At 38.6% G+C, this 16,339-nt stretch overlaps 1 protein-coding gene across 1 annotated transcript; it reads right to left on the bottom strand.

Annotated features, from left to right (window-relative positions):
• Positions 1 to 5,252: 5,252 nt before the first annotated feature.
• Positions 5,253 to 8,471, bottom strand: tnip2 (TNFAIP3 interacting protein 2). Its single transcript, XM_083909593.1, has 6 exons — positions 8,078 to 8,471; positions 6,951 to 7,253; positions 6,748 to 6,837; positions 6,384 to 6,647; positions 6,182 to 6,298; positions 5,253 to 6,072 (listed from the first exon to the last, which is right to left on the bottom strand). The coding sequence occupies exons 1-6, from the start codon at positions 8,396 to 8,398 to the stop codon at positions 5,785 to 5,787; spliced, it is 1,383 nt and encodes a 460-aa protein (XP_083765719.1). The 5' UTR covers positions 8,399 to 8,471; the 3' UTR covers positions 5,253 to 5,784.
• Between the last annotated feature and the right edge of the window lie 7,868 nt (positions 8,472 to 16,339).

The raw sequence follows: 16,339 nt of genomic DNA, 5'->3' as shown, positions 1-16,339 counted from the left end.
GAAATGTCACGGACAGATGTGGATGAAATTTTCAGGAAATGTCCGCAATGGGACCAGGAACAAGTGATTACATTTTGGACACGATCCATAGACGCTATCACTGGTTACAACACTAGCTGTCTGACCCAGGCCTGTATTTTGTAGGCACTGCGCTGCCTTGGCGGAGGTCTGCGCTCTCTGAGTGCTTTTCTAGTTCTCAAGAAGATCATTTGCTCTCTCGTCATCCTCCTCTTCCTCACATATCAGACTGAGATGAAGCGAGATACAGTATATATAAGGTGACTCATTATTATAATTTAACCATAACCAGCCCAGCCAGAAACTCAATAGACACATTTCACTGTCCCTCAAAGATTTCTACATACATTCCTACAGTAGTTTTTGCTATATTTTTGATGTACTTTTTAAATGTGTCCTCATCTGCTGCAGGAAATGTCTGGCCCAGCTACATTTCTTGGTTTGAAAATGTGACCCGACTGATTTTGCGGTTTAATTTAATCGTGCAGTAGAACCGTGTTTCTGATTTACCATCAAGTGCCACCAGAGGAAGCTTGAGTACCGCTGGTGGTCCACATACCACAGTTTGAGAACCATTGATCTAGATAACATGAGACCCCGACGGAACACTTGCGCAAGCGCATTTTGCATAACCGCAATTACGCGACGGTTTGTGCCATCATAAAAATTCCAGCAGTTTGTGAAAGCTGAGAAGTTGTACAATAAAGCCGACGTGTGGTTATTACGGTAATTTCACGTGCGCTGTTGCGGGAAGCAGGCGAATCAGCATCTTTGTCACTAGGGAGAACAGAGTTGATTGCATAGTTTCCTTTTTTGGCCTGTGTTTGGACATTTTTAGACAAACAAGTGTTGTCTTAAATGTGTGTTATAGTGTGGAAATGTAAAATTTCTTTTTTCTTTTTCTTCATTTTAAATTGTTTATACACCATTTTAACATGCAGTTAATTGTAAATAACTGCCAGATATAACCCTAACCCCAACCCCAGACGGACATTTTGAGGCTAAGGTGTTAAAGGGTTAACAAAACAAAGTTGCAGGTTGACCCACATCCGTAGTCCTTTAGGGAAATCTGCTAATTAATGCTCATCCTCAGTGAAAAAAGGCAAACGCTGCAGATTCTGCAGTTCAGTCTCAGGGTCTTGTCTTTTTATGTTTTTAAAAACCACCTGAAAAACAACCTGAATAACATCAGGCATTTTTCCTGTTTGCATATTAAGCAAACAAACGCCCGGAGAGTGAAAAAATTGAATTGCGGCAATTATGAAATCAAGTGCATTCCCGTTCTGGTGAAGTCACAGTGTGAAATGAGGTCATGCTTTGGCTTATCTAAATGTCGGTGGGTTGATGCATACTTTTGCTCAGCAGCTGTGGTTATTCAGTTCGATGTTTCTCTGCCACGTTTTGAAGCAAAACGAAGCAAATCGGCTATAGAACAGAGCTAAAAAATATTCATGTTGGTGTTAAAAATCTTTGTTTAAATTCTCTTAAATTTCTAATTCCTTTTTAAAGCAGGAATTGATCATTGATTTATTTATTCTAATCACTGCTGAATGGACAATGAGGAGGAGGAAGTGTGTTACAGTAAAGTTCCTCTAAACTTTTCCCAAGACTGTTTATAAAGGGAGGGATTTCACGTTTAAAAAAATTACCAGTTTTACAAATTTGATGAATGAGACAACTTTGGGGTGCATGCACTTCGTGTAAGAGAAAAGGTTATGGTTTTTTTTCACGGCCGTCAGAGCAGATGTGACTCATAATTAATTTCAGGTATGAGTGACAGTCTGGTTGCTTGTAGAAGCGTCGCGCGCGCTCTCAGTCGACGGTGATGTAAGATTGGATCGACCGCATTTAAGCAAATTAGGACCAAAAAATCACCGGGTGAAATGTCGAAGAGGTGACTGTAGGCCGCGATCTGAATAAAACATAAACATGGCACAGATTCTTTTTTGATATGTAAAGTGATGAGAGTCGACTGAACAGTCCTTTTTGTAGAACGTCGAAAAGAACCGACTTTGTTGATTTGGCGAATGGAGGAAAAGACAATGGTGCACTCAGCTGCCTGACAATGACAGGGAGAGAGCGCCAATAGGATTATTAAAAGGGATCAGAGCTGCCTGGCAGCTTGTAATCAGACTGCCGATCTTTTCATCGTTAAGTGCCTGGAGCACTTCAGGATCACATAGATTTTCAAACATGGAATCTCCCCCCTCTGCTTTCCTGGCTTCAGCCTGCCTCGTCGTTGTTTTTGATCGTTGAAACCTTGGACTTCCTTACCAAGGATTTTTGTTTTTTTTCTCCCTTTAAAAATGTCAGCGTTAATACCAACTACCTCAACCAGCACAGAATGATCCGCTCAAGTCGACAGCACCCAGTTTTCATATAAGCTTGTTGGCTTCTTTTGGGAATTCCCTCGCGATGGCGGGAAATTCCCATTCTTGTAGGATACACACAAGATTAAAGGCCGTATTTATCCATTCTGTATTTGGATAAGTGTCAGGCTGAAGTTTTCCCTCTGTTGAAGTATATGACTGCTACACCAGAGACGCTTTGAAACCCGTTTTCTGACAGGAACTGCTCTACCACTGTCACTGTGTCTTTTCTTATTAATTCTTTGTTTCTTATAAGAAAAAAAGTTCCCAGACACTCAGGTGGGAACTTGTGACCTATTTTTTTCCACTCTCAGATCGGTGGGTAGAGCATCTGTGGAAGTTCAGTCATTTATAGACCCTTTCATAAGTAGGTGTGTGCTGGGGGAGAATCCCCAGCAGACGCCTCACTGCCTTTGTGAACGCTCCTGTCAGTGTGTGTGGTTGACTTCAAGACGAGAGGTTCACGTTGCCCTTAAAAGCCCAAATTTGACCCACTCTTTACTTTGAGTGACATTTTTAGAAACTAAATCCCTCGCAAATATCTTTCCCCGAACCCTTTTTAAAAAAATTCTACTTTCAGAAGTGGTATGCATTATTTTTAAGCGGGTTTTCTTAAATGAGGATTAACTTTTTTTTATATAAACATTACAAATTATAACACAACAATAATCTGAATAAGACACTGCCATGTAAACGGCATTTTCTGATGACCTTAACCTGAATGAGGCTATATTCAGAATGAGCTGTATTTTAATTGTAGTTCCACTTTGTAATTGGATTATAAAGCCAGTAATGAAGATAAACAATGGCCCTACTATGCTCTGTAACGTATAAATGGGAAAATATGTCATGTCATGTTGATATAACATTGATATCAAAATACTGTGTTAGAGTAATACCAATAATCAGATTATTTGTGTCCCTGTTAAAACAGTCAAGTATTTCTTCATTTCCAGTCGTAGAGTTAATTGTAAAATTCTGCTTTTATTACATTTAAGTAAGTATTGGCAGATTTAATATATGACCCATAAACGTGGTTATATAAGTGTATGATCACAATGCCATTTGAATGTTCCACATTCTGAAGCAGGGAAAGCTATATAATAAATATCTACAGTCTCGACACTAGAGGTCACTAATTCCTATACACTGGGCCTTTAAAGTGGAAAAACTACCATCTCAAACAAGTTCATTATAAATCACAAGGTCCTGGATTAACTGTTAGCCCTCCATGTTGCCGAGTGTGGCAGCATTTTCAAGTCAGTTGAATATTAAAGGCGCCATATCGTTAGCTTAATAGCATAATTGTCAAAGTCATTTTTTTTGGTAAATGTGATATCTGCCTAACTTTGCCAATGTGCTTGCTAAGAAAACTTTCAAAAAGGACATAGGCAACTATGCTTTTAGCCTAACGATAAGTAAGAATGTGGCCAAAAACGGTTACTACACTCAAATTCAAAATACCGAGGTCTTTTAGGTTTCGCTGTCTCTGGCCATTGTAGCTCAGACTTAACTGGCAACCCGTGGTTGCTCGGCAGCTGAGACTCTACTGACTGCAATGATTGGTAGACGGCGGTAGGTGGCGCCACATGCCACAACATGATTTCAAAACATAAACGTGATTTGCGGTCTACAAAATATTTTTTTAATGCAAATATGTTGGCTGTACTGTTGTTGGTGAGTTCAGTTTGTTATATGAACATTATTTCCGAGGCTGACATATTAGGAGGATTTTATGGCCAGTTGCTTTAGATTTATTACATAATGCACCTTTAATGCTATTCGCAATTATGGTGATACTAGAAAATCAATACAGACCTATATTGAGTGACTTTTTATCAGGATGTCAATTAAAAATATATCATTCCACCACTAGTGAAAAAACTGTCTGAGTGATTTATTTCCTCTTATTTTTATTCTATTATTCTGCTCTCTTTTCAAAGATCCATTTGATAAATTCTGTTATCTAATCAGGAAACAATGCAGCAGAGTGAGTATGTGCTCGGTCACACACACACAAGCACTGTTGTTCGCCTGCGTCTCTTCTACGCTCTGCAACTGCCTACTTCCTTTTTGAACAGGGGATGTCCAGCTTCCTGTGCTTACTTCACCAAACCCATGACATCTGATTCACCAAACAGCACCGTGTGTGTCAAAATGATACCACACAACCACCGACTGCAGAAGTGTTTTAATCACACACTTGTCTGCAGGCAGTTAGTTGTGTGTGTATACATACATATCTGTGTCTGTGTTGGATCGTGTAATCTGAACTTCTGCACTCCCGCTGTGTTCGCTTCAGCCTCACAAGCAGCTGGGAATCTGGCTGTCACACTGCAGCGTGCCCATTCAGGCAACACTGGGAAGGGGTTTTCCACCGCGCGCTCACACACACACACACACACACACACACACACACAAACACACGTGACATAGATGGACACACAACGAGAACCTACACACAGAGTTAAAGTCGGTGCCAACATTTTTCGTGGTTAGGCTGCAATCGGTGGTTTCGGCTCGAGGCGGCGGGCTGTCACGAGAATTGAAATACGCCACGCAGTAATAAAAGTCAAAATGAGCACATATAATCAGAGTGGGTAAACATCTTTTATTACAAAAATAATGTGCCAGCTTTAGAAGACGGCATGATATCCAAAAATAAGCAAACTCTCAGTTGGTATGCAATCTTTACATAGAAAAAAAAAAGTAGATCTCAAAACATTTGGTGTGCTAAACTATGAAACTTCTCCCATTAAAAGCAAAATCCTGTGCCTCTGGTGGAAAAAGTGCATTGCACCAATCGAAAGGATTGCATTTTTGTATATATATATATATATATATATAAATATATAAATGCAGAAAGAATAAATAGTTAGAAATTTGTTTTAATATATAATTTACTGAAAATAAAAAGTTGTAAAGTTGAATCAAAAAATATATATATTTTAATATTATAGCACCACATTATCAACTAGGTGTCTAGTTCCAAAATAAGCTTATGCAGCACAAATCTTTAAAATCGTACAATCCTACAATTAGTTTTTGGCTAAATGTCAAGAAAGTGCAATAAGATTGTAATTTGACATATTGAGGTATATGATATTTGATATATTGCATTAACATCCTCTGTCCCTCCACGTTAACTTCCTACATTGCTGCAGGACTCAGAACCTGACGCTCGTTTTAAACTAAAAGCTCCACGGACTCTTTCCTGACGGGGGAAACTGTGGGTTGGACAGTTTTGCTTCCCTATGTACAAACATCTCGAGTCAGTTGTTTCAATTGTATTGACGCTTCCCTGAACCTGGACTCAGGTTATTTCCTGCTGTGTAGTGCTGCTCGTCAGTGTTCATTTACTGTCAGCAAAAAAAAACAAAAAAACGTAAGTGTTCATTTATAGTTTGGCACATTCTTCCCAATGTTTCAGGTACTCTGCAGTGTCCGTGTCACTGAACTTGGCCTGGCAGTGTGGGCACTGTAACTCTGACAGACCTGGGCATTCGCTCCAGACTGGGTTTGCTGCCGCTGCTGCTGCTATTGCAGGCACAGGCTGTTGCTGCGTCTCAGCAGTGGTCCTCACTAGATGCTCTGCATTGTCCTTGTGTCGCCTTGAGGAGATCCTGTGGCCTATGTGCACACGACACATTGGAACCACGTCTCTGTTCTCTCTGGTAGCTCCCTGCTGAAAAGCGCCGTGACAGGTACGTGGTTAAGAAACGCAGCAGCAAACACGTAAGAGAAACTGATCTATGGATGCAGACATCCACGTCTCTGAAGGTCTTTTGTCTCACCTGTTTGTGTAGCTGCAGTTTTAACTGATGAATTTGCTCTTTCAGGTCTTGGATCTGGCTGTGTGCTCGCTCTCTGTCGGTGCGCTCCGACTTAAAATCCTCTGTGTAGATGAGTACCTGAAGAAGAAAATATAAAATGTAAATATATGCAGTCACTTGTATGTATTTCACTTAAGAGCACCGACTGTACAATCGCACCAACCTGCTGTTCCAGTGTCTGGATTCGCTCTCGATCTTCCCTCTTAATGTCCTCCACGTCTCTCCCCAGCCTTGCACACTCGCTCATCTTCTGCTCCAGTAAGCCATTGAGCCTGGAAATCTCCTGATGAAGCAACCCAGCGCTGACTGTACCCAGCCCAGGCGTCAAGCCGTGCCCAGTGCTCTCCTTCAGCCTCTGACATAAACCTCTTATGTAGTCCTCCCTGCTCGAGTCGTACTTCTGCCACTGAGAATTTAAACCTTGTACCTGAACGAGGGACATAAATAATAATAAGATCAGACCATTTGAATGGTGTTCCATTTCGATATTGAATACATTCACATTGAGCATAACTTTTTAAACTCACATATGTCACTCGCTGCTTCAGCTGTTTATTCTCCTCCTGAAGTTGAAGGATTTGAGCGTTAACACCACTCCTGTCCGGTGACTCTGCTGTCTGTAGAAATGATTAAAGTTACACTAGAGTCCTCCATACGGGGAAACAATGGAGTTCAGCACACGAATCACACCACAAAATCAAATTAAACGAAGACGAGGCATCACACACACCTCCTTGGCATTTCGCTGTTGTGCCATCTCCACCTCTCCTCCTCCCCCCTTCTTCTCTTTCTCCAGCCTTGCCAGCAGCTCCTGGCACACCTTCACGGTTGCGCCGAGCTGGCCGCGCAGCTGGTCAGCCTCCTCTACCAGAGAGCTGCAGAGCACCGCTCTGGTGGCCTCCGACCGCTCCCTCTCATCCAAGGCCGACCGCAGCCTCTGAATCTCCCGGTCCTTCTCGTGGTCTGGCTGACACCTGACGCTCTCCAGCTCCAGTTCCTTCTCTCTGAGCTTCACATTGAGCCTCTGGATCTCCTGGAGGGAAGACGGCAGAGATCAACTTTTGCGCCAAAGCTTTTTTTCTGAAACACACATTTTCAGATGCTTTGCAGCTCTATTCTAAAAAAAATAAAATAAAAATCCTTCCTTCTCTTAAACTAGACCTATCCGTGTCAGTCAGTGCAACGAGGAACAACAGTTGAAGACAATAATCCCAGCAGGGTGACAAGGAAGTTTATCTTAATACAGATTTGAAGAGATAAGGACGTCTGGTAAATACTGGACCGACCTGTGCCACTAATACACACGATTCCGCTGACCAAATGATTGTGATTGACATTATTGGTGCGAAAATGGTAAAAATCTTTCCCCCTTATTCTTAGATTAAATTAAAAGGGGCGGCGCCATCTGTCTACAGTCTTTCCTTCACTTGGTTACTATGATCGGCTTTCTGAAAGCTCACAACAAAGGACATGGATGAACTGTCACATGATATTGTTGCACAAATTCTGTCCTTCTGCCCTTTGTCAACATTGATTTAACCAGTACCCACAAGCATTTATTTATGGACAACAGATGTAACTAATAACAAAAGAAAACAATATATTACTGTGTTGTCGTCATTTTAAAGCGGAAACGTGAAAAATACATCGAGATAAATCCCTAGGTCTGTATGCTGGCGAGCTAGACAGCATTGATGTGCAATGTAACACTTTTCTACATTCACAATTCAGATCCAGATAACACAAATTCACGATTAGCTGATTGTCGGTGCACGATAATATCGTATATCATCTCATCCCTAGCTACTGTATACTAGTTTGATGTAAACACTCATGCGTGTTTTTGACAGATTTTACCTCCTCTTGTCTTGATGCTTTGAACTCCAGGTCGTTCCTCTTCTGCTTCAGCTTGCAGATCTCCTTACACAAACTCTCCAGCAGAGACTTGGAGGGCCCGACCACCACCGACTCCTTCTCCCCCAGCGTCATGTAGATGCTCTCGTATCTCCCCAGTCTGGCTTTCAAATCCGCGATGATGTTGTCCTTCACGTGGTTCTGCTTGTTGAGAAGCTCGATTTCCTGCTGGGTCTCGTGATAGAGAGTGTTCAGTGTGCTGTAACTCCGCGATTTGTCCCTCAGCGAGTCGTGACTGTCCGCGTTCACACTGACGTGATCCATCGCAGGCTCGGTTTGTTTTGTTTTGTTTTTGTTGTGTTAATGATACAACATTTGAATCGTCTCCTGCTCCTTGTCCTAGTCCGACCGAGGATGTCGGCTTTGTCGAAGAACTGGCTCATCTGTGTCGTGTGTAATATCCCCGCACGCACAATCGGGGGGGATTTCCTAGGGAACTTCCCCACGTACTTTTTTTGAGCGTCGTCAAACCAAAGCCTGCCTGTCTGCTCTCAAAACACTCATCTGCCTCCTCCATTCAGGGGCAAAGCACTTTTTTACAGTATGTTGGCACCGAATGTAGAGAATGCACAATCATATTAAACTTTAACTACAGGTTAAACACGGTTTCAAGAACCTTCTCCACATGACACTCGGTGTTGCCTTCACGGCTGTCGTAAACTCGAATTCTTCCGAGAAAGACACGTAAATACTGTACGTTGCCTCTTATTAGCAATGCCATTATTGAATACTATTGACCAGCCTTTTTTAGTTTCGTAAATTGGCCTTAAAGGTGAAAAAAAAAAACAATAACACAAACCATGTCACACAAAAAACACCCTTTCAATATAAAAAGTGTCTTTCACCAACTAAACACAAGAGTGGTGTTGCATTCATGGCAGTCGTAAATGCCAACCCTTTGAAAAAGACATGCAATAAAGTATTGTTTTTATATGAGCAACAGCCATTAAAAAAAAAAAAAAAAAAAACATTATTATTACTATTATTATTGATATTATTGTTAAAATTACAGTTATTTTTCTTTCAGTTTCGAAAATTAGCCTTGCCGAAGGAAAAAAAAAAAAAAAGTTCTTACCTCAAACTTGTCATTGTGGACTTCTCACAGAATTAAGTCATAAAAATACCCCATACAGCGAATTTCCTCCTATAATAGAGAGAGACAAAGGTTGATTTAATTGTTTGTTGACACAAAGGGCAGAGCGTAGGAGAAATATAATTAACTTAATCTAAAGGCTAAGCTAGGTGTTTTTCCACGAACTGAACATGTTACACCCGTGTTGTGTTCATGACCACCGTAAATTTAAGCTCTCAATCAAAATACGTGATTAACAAATGATTATAATATATATAGCATTATTCCAACCATGTATGCATTATGTTGTAGCACCATACTTTTATAATATTTGTGTACTTTGGAAACTGTATCACCTGAACTTAAATAAATAAATAAGTTAAACACAACAATAAATGTGTCATTTAACTAAATATGTCAGTTAAAACATCCACGACTGACTTTAAAATACTAGCCAATATATTAATAATATTATAACTTAAAATAAGAATAATATGTATATTTTTTAGAATTAATTGATTAATTTCCCCGACGGCAATTTGCAGGATTTCCACTTCCACGCCCCCTGAACGTCACATCAGGGCATTTTACCCCGTCACCGCAAATTCCCCATTCATCACAGTCATTCTTAAAAACTTTGTTCATCTTCGCCCAGAAGCTTTGACTTTCTCTCCAGCTCTTCACTGTGATGTCATTTTATTGTTTTATGAACTCCACACATGAACACAGCATCCACAGGCTGAGTATCTTAAAAACACTGACATGAGTCATGTAGAGCAGATGACTCTCTGACTGGACATTATATGGATGGATCTTCATCATCCAGTGGGGACATTTCTCCTTTCTGAAATTTGGAAATATCCTTTAGTGTGTGACACAGTAAAAGTATTAACGACTATTTGGCCATTATTACATCATAATACATCATATTTTTATTCATATACACGTGTATATATGCATGTATATATACACACATATACAGTATACATGTACACATTATACACAAGTATATTCATACATGTATATATATATATATACACACACACACACACACATATTTACATATACATGTATGCATGTACACACATACACGTATGCACACGTGTTTAGAATACATATATATATTTATGTGTATATATACATATACACATACGTGTTTAGAATACATATACACATATATACAATATACATATAAATAAATATATATGTGTGTGTACATATACACACATATATACACATACGTGTATATATATATACGTGTGTATATATACACACACATATATACACATACGTGTATATATATACACATACAGTACTTGTATATATACACATACAGTACTTGTATATATACACATATACACACACATAAAAATATATGTATGTATAGATATATACATATATATAAAACCAACATATACATATATAAATACATATACACACATATATACACATATACAGATAGATACTTATATACATACAGATACGTATATACATACATACATATACGTATATACATACAGATACGTATATACATACATACATATACGTATATACATACATATACGTATATACATACATATACACGCATATATATATACACGCATATACATACATACATATATACACGTATATACATACATACATATACATACATACATATATACATACATACATATATACATGCATATACATACATACATATATACATGCATATACATATATACATGCATATACATATATACATATATACATGCATATACATATATACATACATATATACATACATATACACATACATATATACATACATATACACACATATGTATACACATATTGGTTATACATATATGTAAATGTCCACCTTTTTTTTATACATAATATAATAATTTTAAAGAATGGCCACAGGTAATGATGGGACTGCAGCATTTGCTCCTGAGCCTGATCAGGTCAAAATGAAACCCCCCTGTCTAGACTGTGTGAGTAGAGCTGAGGAGACTTTTAAAAGCAGTCATTCAACAAGTTTCAGTTCTACTGACTGATGGAGAGTCCCAGATATTTCTGGGTCACTTACACAAGTCATTATGACTCATAGTCATATGGTAGTCATGTGACCCGTTGATAAGAGTCACATGGGACAAGGTGTAAAGGTGAGGTACCTTATATATATATATATATATAGATACATTGTATAGACACAAGAGTGTCAAACTCACATGACCTGGTTTACCAATGAGCATCAAGTCTGGTCAGGAGGAGTCAGTCAAGTGGAAAAACTGCATTAACAAAAAGCCCCAAAAATGTTCTTTAGGGGCAAACGGTATCATGGTGACATTTGATATCACATGAATGATATTCATGACAGAAATTCCAATAGTTTGTATATAATTATTAATAATAATAATAATAATAAGAAGAATAATAATATATATATAAAATCCATAATAAAAAAAAACTTTTGTGATGCAAACCATGTTTAAAAACAAACCCGACATCTCTCGACTTGTATCATAATTGTTGATTTATCACATAATTGCAACATATTATAAATGTAACTAGTATTTAATGATTATGAAACAGTATCCCATATGTTTGACCAACCCTAAGCCTAATAAAAGGTATGTAAAAGAGCCACTAACATCCCCTCAAACAGCTCACACGCAATTATTTCAATCAGTCATTATAGTTTTTGAGGTCACACCTGTTTATAAAGGGTGTGTCTCCCACATTAACTCTTCTCTTTCTGGTGTGATACGCAGAGGAAACCTTTTCATTCCTTATGTTTTGTGCTGCAGCTTCATTATTCATACATTTTACTATGTTTTATATGAGTGCTGGGTTGAGCGTTACAGCTGTGGCAACACAACTGAATGACGCCGTATTCACCAGACATGTCACCTATCCAAAACCTTTGGGATGTTCTGAATAGGCGTGTCCACCAGCGGGTTCCAGTTCCAGTTCCCCAGAATGGCCGACCAACTTTAAGTGGCTCTGCAGGAGGCACCATCGACAACCTGGTGATGTCCATGCGTCGCCGGTGTAGCGCTCTGCGTGAGGCTAATGGTGGACACGCACGTTATTGAAGTTTGTGAACTTGGATCATCGACCCCCATTGTGTTCTTCCTGCCATTACTCCAGGACTTTTGTTTTGAAATTGAGCCTAATGCTCGCAAATTAAAGCCACTTTATTGATAAAATTGTACTGTTATTTTTGGATAGTTACTCTGTTTTGTCACATAATAACATGTTTTTCTTTGTGTGTTTATATTTTTGTTAAGTGTATATAGACAATCATCTTTAAACGTTCTGTTAAACACAATAAAGTCTGTGACGTTTTGATTGTGGTTGACATACACGCGTCCTGACTGACCGTTTTATTAAATTCATGAGGAAAATGTGTAATGCTGGGTCACTCTTAGCATGATTAAATATACATTATTAACACTGTCATTGAACGTCCAGTTGTTAGGACTTGTTTGAGTTCATTCGTTGCCAGTAAGAAGCCAATCAGAGCCCGATGTAAACCAAAACATTTGATAATGTTGGAGCCAAGAGCCGATTTCGTGTCTCCCTGCTTCTAATAGAACACAGAAGGTCATTAGATGCGTCATCTTGAGGACTGATCTTCAGAATTGCAGGTAGCGTCAGGCCGTGTACATGCCTGCCTTGATGTTGCCTCTGTTCTCGTTCGCCAAGTATTTTCAAATAAATTCCTTGACGTTAACTCATCAGACTCCAAAAGGAGTGATGATTTGAACTTGTTCATTCCACATGGATCTAAAGGAGTTACATGGGATTTGAGGAAATAAACTCACAATCTATGATAGATACCAATCGACTCGTCTGGACATCTGTGCGACAGCTTGTCAGAAAGGGCGTGAAAATGATTTTTATATGGACGTGTGTTCACACTCCTATCAGTTGTAGTCTTTACATGCCGTTGTAGCATTAAAGTATATTGCAACCACACATACCACATTATATTCTCAATTTGGTCTAATCTCATTCGTAAACTAATAGACATTTGTTCAGATATGAAGTAGATGATTCATCTGGGACACAGTGTGTGCTTGTGTGACTGACTTAATATAAATTACAGTGACCAGGTTCATTTCAAGGGATTTTTTTATTATTATTTACGAAACATTTTTTACGTACAAAAGGCAGATTCATGATCAAAATCAATACAAAGATAGAATAGGAAGAAATTAATACAAAGTGGAGGAATATAAAGTCAGTAAAAAGAGAGCATAAGAGAAATTTACAAGGTAAAACGGTTGTAAAAGAAGAATAAGACTAAGGTCTTAAATTAATTAAAAAAGTAATTGTAAACTTCCGATAGCACTTGTCATGCAAAGCAATACTATGAAAGCTATATGTAACATTTTGAATGAATATTTCACTTATTGAGCTTTTAAATGATTGTCTTATGTTTGCACGACCTTCATGTTCCATAAGAACGATCAAACAAAAAAACAAAGTTGTCGTACAAACGTGAGAAGGTAAAGCGAGGGAGAGGGATGGAGGGGAGTAAAGTCTCCATACTGGTCCTTTAAAGAAGGAACGCCACCCAATACGACACAAATATGATATTCAAGTTTAAATGTTAATAATGAGCCAATTCTCGGAGTCAAACTCTGATCCATCCATTTTCTACCGCTTTATCTTGTTTTCTATTTCTATTAATGCAAGAAAAAAAATATCTCAACATTCACACAGTTACTGAGACTGATGCTGTGGCACCACCTGCTGGTTGCATTAAAACATTAACACTTGAGAGTGAGGAAAATCATACACAACTCTTTACACTGATACTTTAGATTAAAGCATGTTAAAATATTAACTTCAGTTTAAAATGTGAAAGTTAAAGGGCCAGTGTGTGAAAATAAGGAGCGTTACTACTAAATCTGTGAAAACACACTGATGTCAAGTTATTATTATTTTTAAAACTACACAATTGAATAACATATTTCTAGAGTTTGTTTATTTTATTATTATTATTATTTATTCCTTCTGCCCTCTTTAGCCACAGTGTATATAATTACATTCATACACTTTCGTATTTTTATTATTTTACTCTGATAATTTCTCTTTGTATTGCTGATTAACTTTGTTTACGTGTATGTTTTACATTTACCTCATCTGTTTATATATTTTTATTTAATTAAAAGGAGTAAATAATGGACAGAACAGGGGAATGAAGGAGGAACAGAAAGGATAGGGGAGAAAGGAGACAGAAATAAAGGAATGCAATAAAGGACGGAAAGAAAAAAGGAATGAATGAGTGAGAACATATGGAGCGAACGAATGAACTTACTTTATCGTCTCCATCCTGCAGAAAGTGACGCAGCTCCACTATCACACCTTTCCTCTTCTCACCACACAAACATATATGAAGTGTGTATTGAGGATTGGATTTGTCCTGTCAATCCACTTAGGCAAACAGTCGGATTGACTGTATGTCTCAGTGTTGGACAGATTTGCTCTGTACAGGAGGAGTCTGGTATACATCTCATCACTGCACTTTAAAAAAAAAAAAAAAAATGGGAGGCCACCGACCGGAAAGGGGGAGGGGGGTTCAGGGAGATAGAAAGAGGACAGAGACGAGAAGACATGTACAACATTAAGGACACAGACGATGACAAACAACAAATATTTGCATTTCTACAGGAATGCAGTTGGGAATGCTTTTTTCTGTATTTTTTTATTTTTTAAGTTGGCAAGAATGTTGTGACGCACACATTTTTGAAATTAGCTGAAAAACACAGGAGAGAGCTACTGTTGATATTAAAAGTATCTGTTCTCTCTCTGCTTTGTGCGTTTAGGTGAGTTCTGGGGGCTGGTTTGGTTTGGCTGTGTAAAGTGTTGCGTTGCCATAGGAGCAACTTTGTAGTGTGATTTTGTGTTTGCGCAACTGTGCAATCACTAGTTGGTGCAAGTAAGCCTTGTGTTGGTCAATGATGCTACTGTTTTTGTTGTTGAGAGACATCAGTGTAGGTCTGGTTTTTGTGATCTTTCCGCTTGTGGAAGGTGGTAGATGCGTTCATTTTGTGCAACATTGTGTGTTGCTGTGGCAGCAAGTTTATAGTCTGACCTTGAGATGTGACCGCTTGACTTAAAATGTTAGTGACTGAAGCTTGTGTTGGTGTTCATGAAGTTCGTCGAACATTGCGTTATAGCACATTTGATCTGGGTCTACAAAGGATATCTTGTGTATATCCTTGTAGACTCCATCCATTTTAGTTTCAATGGGCTTTTTTGGGGGGGGGGCAAGAGGGATCATCTCAAGAACCTACATTTCCAGAGGTTACCAGAAATGGACCTTTGAACCCATTTTATCCATGCGTGAGAGTAGATTTCATCAAGTGTTGAATCCACTGCTCCCATCTAGTCACAGAAAGTTAGGAATACGCTTTTTTCCAGTTAAGTGTTAAGTTAGAAGCTCCTCCTTTTTTGAAGTGGTCCAGAAAGTTTAAGCATTTGCCTTAAGGTCAAAAACATGATTCGCATTTTAACTGCAGTCATCCAGATGTTGCCAGAAATAGACCTCTGAACCAAATATCCATTCTGTCCATGCTTGTGAGCAGATTTGTTTTGCCATTGCATCTTTAGTTCATTCAGGTATTGAGTCCTCTACTCATTTCAGTAATGAAAATGCATCCTTTCAAAGATCCGTGCATCTCACTCAATCCTGATTAGCCAAGAGTAGAATGCGTCCACTGTGAAAATTTGACTCCAACAAGTTTCCAAGATAATCTGCTGTGCATCATTGCACCCATTTTCTATCAGGGAAGTTTTCAGCTCTTCCTCATAGGCCAGTAATTCAGGTGTTTTTCTGACAGTCAGTGTTCAAAGTTTTCTGAAATTGTCCAGGAAGTACATCAAGCATTGCCTCAAGGTCAAACCATGTTGAAGTTTAGTGATGGAGTAGATTAGGGTTTGTTATAGTACATTTCCAACAATGAACAAAGGAAGTAAAGTAATCACAATGAAGAGGAAACAATTCAACCCATCTGATAAAGCCAGACAATGTAAGGCTGGTAAATACCCATATGATGAAAGTCCTTGTAGAGTTTGTTGGAATTGTCATGGAAGTTTTTCAAGCACTGCCTTGAGGTCAAAACCATGTTGGGTCT

The sequence above is a fragment of the Microchirus variegatus genome, assembly GCF_963457635.1.
Source record: "Microchirus variegatus genome assembly, chromosome: 23".
Classification (NCBI taxonomy): Eukaryota; Metazoa; Chordata; class Actinopteri; order Pleuronectiformes; family Soleidae; genus Microchirus; species Microchirus variegatus.
The sequence above is the reverse complement of the archived record's forward strand: the minus strand, read 5'-3'. Positions and strand labels throughout refer to the sequence as shown.

Bases quoted from the DNA above. Each gene is read 5' to 3' on its own strand.
- tnip2 (XM_083909593.1), bottom strand. From the start codon at position 8,398: ATGGATCACGTCAGTGTGAACGCGGACAGTCACGACTCGCTGAGGGAC. The intron at 6,648-6,747 runs GTGAGTTTAAAA...TCCCTCGTTCAG, and splicing joins TGAAGCAGCGAGTGACATAT to GTACAAGGTTTAAATTCTCA. The intron at 6,073-6,181 runs GTGAGACAAAAG...GGCGCTTTTCAG, and splicing joins AACTGCAGCTACACAAACAG to CAGGGAGCTACCAGAGAGAA.